Here is a 7,186-nt window from a genome sequence, read left to right as displayed (position 1 = left end):
AGATGTTTGATGGAATTGAGATGGGGGTGGGGGCAGGGGTTCTGGTTTGAAAACAACCTCTCTGACTTCCTTCCTTGGCTCTGCATTTATTGTCAGACAAACGGCTGAGGAAGCCATCTGTCCCCCTTCCTGCCTTCTGGGCTGTTGTGAGGAACCTCTGTTTATTAAACCATCTGGGGTTGCAGGCTATGGTGTGTGACAAGGGTCTGCACCTGGACCATGTCTAAAAGTGATCAAGAAGTCATTCATTTGAGTCCCTGAGTCCCATAACCAAAGCAGGGCAGAGAGTCCAGTCTCATGAAACAAACCAGTCATGAAATTTGATGTCACCATACTGCAGCACTGTTTAATGGAGCAGCCATCACAGCACTACCCTTGCTTGTTCCCAGGAGTCCCCACCACAGAGCGGGGCTCCCTCCACCCTACCATGGGCTCAAATCCCCCAATATCCTGGTTGGAGACATGCCTGCTAAGTCTGGGTCTGAAACCAGCTTCTTGCTTCTCCAGGCTCATCGAAGCCTCCTTTCTTCCTTTGGAGGTCACATGTTCCCAGGACTCCTAAGTAGCAGGCACTGAATGTTCAGAGCCCAGCTCCTAAGAGCTGGAACCCCCAAGAGGCCAAGAGCAGGGTCTTCCAGGACAGCAGAGAGAAGGCCCCCTTGGAGAGTGAATCTGCCTGCCCTCCTACTGCAGAGAGAGGAAAAGGCAGTGAATGGTCAGCAGGGCCATGGGGGAGTCAAAGAGCCGAGGGAGGGACCCGAGGGTGACTCACTTGGCACAGACTCACAGCTCTTCCTCTTCTTCTCTGCAAAAGACACCACAGTGAGGCCTCCAGGTAGACAGACCCTCACACTCCAGACTTCCCTTCCCACCAGGCCCTGGTACAACTATTCCCAAATCAATCCATCTTCCCCTTCTCCCAAATATACTTCTGACTTCCCTTCCTCCTCCTTCTTCCAGTAAATCTTGCCTTTTTGCCTTTCCATCCCTGCCCCACCCTGGCCCAGTCACTCTGTCCTGCCTCAGCACTGGGGAATAGCACACGTGCGTCCCATCAACCCACTACGCCCACGGCCTCCTGGGATCTGAAGCAGCCCTCCTGCCACTTTCCTCTGCTTATTGCCCTCCTTAACCAGGTTCTTTTGGTCTATTAGACTGTGTAGCAGAAGGAAAATTTGAGAACATTTGGAGAATCTTCTAAGAACATTCACACATGCAGAAAACACTGGCAGAACCTGAGTCACAAAGAAAAAGTATCTCCAGCTAGCTTCTGGCCCTCAACTTCGTCATTAATGACTTGGGTCTCTTGAAGGCCCTGGGGACTGAAATCAACTGGGGACCTCCTGGCAGTCCTGCTTCCCTCATGCATGGCTCACCACCCAGATAGGCGCAGTTAAAGTGGCTGCAGATGTGATTGGTGCTGGAGAGAGTCACCAGGTTGTGGGTTTTGTTCTGGAAGAAATCAGTAACCACGAAGACTTCATGTGGGGGGATCAGCACCTCACGCTCTTTAGGAAAGACAGACAGGTTCTGGATGGGGACCCCAAAGCAAGTCCTTATAGAGAAGAAGGTGGCATTACCAAATCCGTGGGCCACTGTCTCATCCAGGGAACTGGAGGTAAACTGGCCCAAGCGGATAGAGTCCCCCACACTCTTAGGTTCAAAGCGAATGGTGCCCACACCACGGAACACCACCTGCCCAGGTTCCCTGCTGCAGCCCCCACCACCCCGAAGCAGCTGCAGGGCCCGGGTCAGGTAGAAATGCAGAGCCTTGAAAGGGAAGTGCTTCATGTAGGACTCCCAGGAGCCACCGCCAGTCCGCACAGCCTGGTTCAGCTCCCAGTACAAAGCGTTGGATGAGCTGGTGTAGACTATGATGGCAATTCCGTGCTGGCTTCTGAAGCCAGGAGGCAGAGTGAGCCCTGGACGTTTTTTCTCCCAGGCCTTCTGGGCTGTCTCCCAGGACTCTCGCAGCAGGGCATGGTCGGCCATCTCCTTCTCTAACAGAAGCACCGCTTTCTCCTCCATCTCCTCCGAGCAGCCCACATAGTCATCATCGAATGTATCTGGAGCCAGGCTCAAGTACTGGATGGTAACACCCTGGGCATATGGAGGTAAGGAAGAAAGGGGCCACACAGAAAAGTGTATAAGTTCAGGGTACTGGACTAAGGTCCTAGACACAGATTATTTCAGAAACCCAGAATCTCTTTTCTATGCTCAAATATCTGGAGTCTGATACTTGGCCAGACCTCAAGGGTTTAAATAACAAGCAATGAAGTCAGAGAGACATTGGTTCAAATCCTGAATTCATTACCTACTGCCTGTAAGATCTTGGCCAAGTCTCTTAACTTTTCTGGGCTTCAGGTCCTCCACTTATAAAGTCAGTATACTTCCAGCCTCACAGGGTTATTGTCAGGACTGCATATAGATTCTAACTAACTAAAAGGGGTCATCTATCATTAGAGAGGTTCCTGCCCGAGGTGGGACATGGGGCTGGATGACCTCCAAGCACCTTTCTGGCTCTGAGACTCGCTGTGCGGATGACATACAAATACGTCCTCAGTCTCCAATGACCTGACCCCATGCCCAGCCTCTGACTCTTCCCCTCTCCCACACAGGTGTGTAGATACCACACCATGTCCCTGTCAGCTCTGAGACTCAGTCCTCTCCTGCTCTAGAAGCCTGCATTCTCCAGCCTGGGTGGGAGTGGGGAGGAGGTCAAGCCCTGGTCTGGGAGGGGCTGCAGGAGGGCCATACACAGGTAACCTTAAGGAGAGTGTGCAGGCTGGGCCCCGGGGTGGGAGATGGGAAGTGAGAGGAGGAAGCTGGAGGCTGTCCCGAGGGAGGAGGGTATGAAGGCAGGAGGGTGTCAGGAGGACCAGTGGGTGGAGGTGGGGTTCTGGGAGATGGAATGGGAACTTGGGGCTCCCTGCAGGGGTGGAGGTTCCTGAGAAGAGGATTCAGAGGATGGCATCCTAGAGAAGCATCCCTGGGAGGGATATTTGAGGTATCAGGCCCTGGGTTTCCCCCACTCCTCAAGTGTTCCCTTTGCTGCAGCAGAAGGCTCTCCCCAGGTACCTGCCCATGGCTTCCCAGGGTGTGGAGGCTGAGGCAGCTGAGGGTGATCAGCAGAGCCGCCAGCATTATCCTCAGAGACACCTGGAGAGTGAGATCCAGTTGAGGGTGGGACCAGCGACGGTGAATTCTGTTTTCCTGGGATGGTGACAGAGACTTGGAGCCTTTCTTCTCTGGTGTGAGGGGTCCCTGGCCCAGGACTTGGCTGGGCAGGGCACGGGCAGGTCCAAGGGTTTGTCTAATTGAGTGGGTGTGGTTTGGATTATAACATCCCCCACCTCCACCCCAGCACAAACTTAGACTCTGCTCCCTGCCACCTGGTTCCTGGAGTGCTTAGAGCCACCTGCACAGGAATGATAACGGCAGGGGTGGGGATTGAGGAGGGGACGTGATTTGGCTCTACTTAGAGTCAGGAGAAGGCAATGGCACCCCACTCCAGTACTCTTGCCTGGAAAATCCCATGAGCTGAGGAGCCTGTTAGGCTGCATCCATGGGGTTGCTAAGAGTCAGACACGACTGAGCGACTTCACTTTGACTTTTCACTTTCATGCATTGGAGAAGGAAATGGCAACCCACTCCAGTGTTTTTGCCTGGAGAATCCCAGGGACAGGGGAGCCTGGTGGGCTGCCGTCTATGGGATCACACAGAGTTGGACACGACTGAAGCGACTTAGCAGAGTCAGGAGGGGCCTGGAGTCAGAGACCCAACTTTAGGCAGCCCAGGCCTGTTAGAAGGAGGAGTCAGCTCTAACTCTGGGATGGAACTGTTTCTTTGACTTGCTTTTGTTGGTTCAGTTTTTATAATTATACATGAAGTCCTGCCTCAGAGAACCCTGCTCCTCAGCCTGACTATTAATCTAAAGTACCTCTGTTCAGCTCACAGAAAAACAATCTAACCCCCATGCCAGTGAATGGCTGCCAAAAAAGAAGAGATTAACAAATCCTTTCCATAGGCTAGGCATTTCCTCCGAGATGTTCTGCCCAGCCTCTCCCTCTCTGTTTTGCCTTTTTACTTTATTCCTCACCTCTCTTTCTCTGCCCTAAAAGAAAAGAAAAACCTGGAAATACAGACCTCTATAAGATAGTTAGTTGAGACATTCGTCTGCCATTTTCCTGGTCAGCTGCCTTTCCACATAAAGTCGTATTCCTTGTCGCAGCACTTCCTTTCTCAATTTTTTGAGCTGTTGGGTGGCTAGCAGAGCGATCTTGGATTTGGTAGCAGGCCAAAAACAAGAAGGAGCGCTGACAGTTCTGGGTGGCAGGCCCTGGTGTCTGCTCAGGAGCTGCCCTGTCTCCTGTCCACTGTGTCCTGCAAATCTACAAAGTCCATGGCTAACTATAGCCCCCCACCCAGGCAGTGACCCGATACCTCCCTTCCCTGACAGCAGACACCCTGTGGGAGCAGGGCCCAGAGCTATAACTCCCCTTGCCTTGGACTGTGAGGCCTTTCTCCAGGACCTTCTTTGTCTCCTAGCAAGACCAAGGCTACAGCAAGAGAACTGTGCAAAGTGTTTTTCCCTCAGGCAATCTGTGACTGCCATGGCCCAGCCTCCACACCAGAAGTCTGAGGGGACCAAGAGAGTTATACCTGCTGAGAGTTCACGTCTGTCTTATGTGCTCCTTGATTTGCATACAATTTGCATACGGCCAACTCTTTGGGTCACATGTACTCCAGCATTTGAGGGGCCCCACCATTCTCCTTTCTCTTTAAGCCCCTTCCCTTCAGTAAGCCTTACCGAGATGCAGAGCTCTCTCTCACATCCTCAGGGGCCAGCCTCGGCCCTCCACAGACCCTGAGTCCCCTGACTCTCAGACTCAGGCGCCCTATGTTTATAAACACTAGCCTTTCCCCTCACCTCCCTGGGCTTGCCTATAAATACCCTAGCTCTGGGTTTTGGATGCCACCTGGGAGGTAAATGCAAAGGGACCAGTGAGGAATCAGTCAGCAGCTCGGGGAAGAGCTTTCTGGCAATATGAGCTTCTGGGGTGGCAGGGTTCCTCTTTCAGAATGGCCAAGGACCTGGGGGTCCAGAATCCAGGATTTAAGAGATGTGCCTGCCGCCTGCTGTGTCTGAGAAGGGCGAAGAAAGTTAAACTCACCCCGGGGACTTGTCCTGCTCTGGCTCATTAATTTAGTCCTATTTTTCCCCCACCCCTTAGGTTGCCAGACAAGTAAAAAATTTCACCTAGAATCCCATTTCCTCCAGAAATTCTTCTGTAGATCAAAAAGGAAGACAAACTGTGTCCAGGCTTAGGGGAGGGTGGGGAGGGAGGTGAAAAGAGGCATATCCCAGGGAGTTCCCTGGTGCCACAGTGGTCAGGATTTCAGGCTTTCACTGCTGTGGCCCAGGTTCAGTCCCTGGTCAGGGAACTGAAATCCCACAAACCATGAAGCATGACCAAACGAAGAAGAAGAGACGTGGTCCCGAAACCGGACTGCTCCTCAGGCAAACACAACAAATCCAGACAAGTTCTTCATCCCCTTCTAATTTAGACTGGCTTCCCCAAAGCACTCCAAGATCAGAAAATCAGGAGTCACTCTGCTGTTTTCCATTACTGTGAAAAAACAGCAACTCATCTACATAACCCTCTCCCCCTAGAGGGTCCTGAGAATTGACAATGGCTGTAACAGAAGAGACTATACTGTCTGGATAGCTAGGCCTGCAGGGACACAACACGAGACCAGATCTACTGGTATCAGCGTTTTCTCCTCTCTCCATTCTCTGGCTTTGGGGAATTGCTTCACTTATCCTGAGACCTGGCACCCCAAGAAAGACCCCAAGAGATGGACTCAAATCTAGTTCAATGACTAGAGTGAAGTGGAAAGTCCTCCAAGATCACATGACCAGGAGCACTGCAGCTGGGACTCACTCTCTACTCAGAAATCTCTCCTTACTCCTCAAGTGAGTCTCCATCACCTGAAAGGATCAATGAGGAGATACTCCCTGAGGCCAGGGATGCTGAATGCAGGAGCAAACCCAATTAGGAGACAGTTGTTTCAGCCTGGATCTTTGATTTCTCTCTGGGTTCAGGGATTCGCTTTTTTCACGGGAAGAGCTCTTGCCCAGAACACCCTGGGCAGAGGCTAGTATTCCTGAGCCTAGAAGAGATGTCCAGAAATAAATGGGAGAGTGTCACATTTCTGAGCAGCTGTGTGGGAAAGGTACAAGGGGTGGTATAAAAGAGAAACCTGCCCTCCCCCTCCCCTGGAGGCTGTCACTGGAGACCAACACCAGCTTCCAAGCCCCAGAGAAGGTCTAGGTAAGAGGCATACGACCCTCCTCCTGGGCACTGGGCACAGAAAGCTGTTTCTGAAAGGCAAAATTTGGGGTGTTATTGGCAGAGTTATAGCAATCATTAAGAAAAGGTTCAAGAAACTTTTTATCTTTGTCTGCTATAACAAAAATACTACAGACTGGGTATCTTATCAACAACAAATACATATATATAAAAGTTCTGGAGGCTGAAAGTCTGAGATCAGGGTGCTAGCCTGGTCAGATGACAGCTCTATTCCTGGTCATAGCCAGCACTTCCCCACTGGGCCCTCACAAGTTGAAAAAGCTAGCGAGCTCTGTGGGGTGTCTTTTATAGGAACAGCAATCGCAAGTCATGAGGGATCATGAATTATGAACTAATGGTCTCCCAACGGCCCCACCTTCTAATACCATCACATCAGGCATTAGGGTTCCAGCCTATGAATTTTGGGGAGACACAAACATGCAGACTATTGCATATTTGACAAAGAGGTCTGAGATACTAGGGAGGCTGAGGCCATTGGGAAACTTGGGGACTTCTGGGGAGGGATTTGGAGTCCCAGTCCCAGTAGGGCTTCCCAGGTGGTGCTGGTGGTAAAATCCCTCTGCCAATGCGGGAGACCCAGGGTTGTGGGTTAAATCCCTGCATTGGGAGCATCCCCTGGGGTAGGAAATGGCCACCTGCTCCAGTATTCTTGCCTGGAAAATTCCTTGGGAAGAGAAGCCTGACAGGCTATAGTCTATGAGGCTGCAAAGAGTTGGACAGGACTGAGCAACTGAGCACAGGTTTAGGTCACAGCCTTAATGCTTTTGGCCCCAAAACCATTTTGAAACTTCTAGGGAGTTCACACAAAACAA

At 51.5% G+C, this 7,186-nt stretch overlaps 1 protein-coding gene across 4 annotated transcripts; it reads right to left on the bottom strand.

Moving 5' to 3' along the window:
• Positions 1–319: 319 nt before the first annotated feature.
• Positions 320–3,317, bottom strand: LOC112441637 (ecto-ADP-ribosyltransferase 5-like). 4 transcript variants are annotated; one of them, XM_024975861.2, is made up of 4 exons: positions 3,079–3,317; positions 1,581–2,100; positions 773–805; positions 320–684 (listed from the first exon to the last, which is right to left on the bottom strand). In XM_024975861.2, the coding sequence occupies exons 1-4, from the start codon at positions 3,142–3,144 to the stop codon at positions 581–583; spliced, it is 723 nt and encodes a 240-aa protein (XP_024831629.1). In that variant the 5' UTR covers positions 3,145–3,317; the 3' UTR covers positions 320–580. The 4 variants fall into 4 exon arrangements, with proteins under 4 accessions (XP_024831629.1, XP_024831627.1, XP_024831628.1 ...); XM_024975859.1 differs by having other exon boundaries at positions 1,377–2,100; positions 3,079–3,315; XM_024975860.1 differs by having other exon boundaries at positions 320–687; positions 3,079–3,315.
• Between the last annotated feature and the right edge of the window lie 3,869 nt (positions 3,318–7,186).

Source organism: Bos taurus, chromosome 15, assembly GCF_002263795.3.
Source record: "Bos taurus isolate L1 Dominette 01449 registration number 42190680 breed Hereford chromosome 15, ARS-UCD2.0, whole genome shotgun sequence".
NCBI classification, from domain to species: Eukaryota; Metazoa; Chordata; class Mammalia; order Artiodactyla; family Bovidae; genus Bos; species Bos taurus.
Note: the sequence above shows the minus strand (reverse complement) of the source record. Positions and strands in the feature narration are given on the sequence as shown.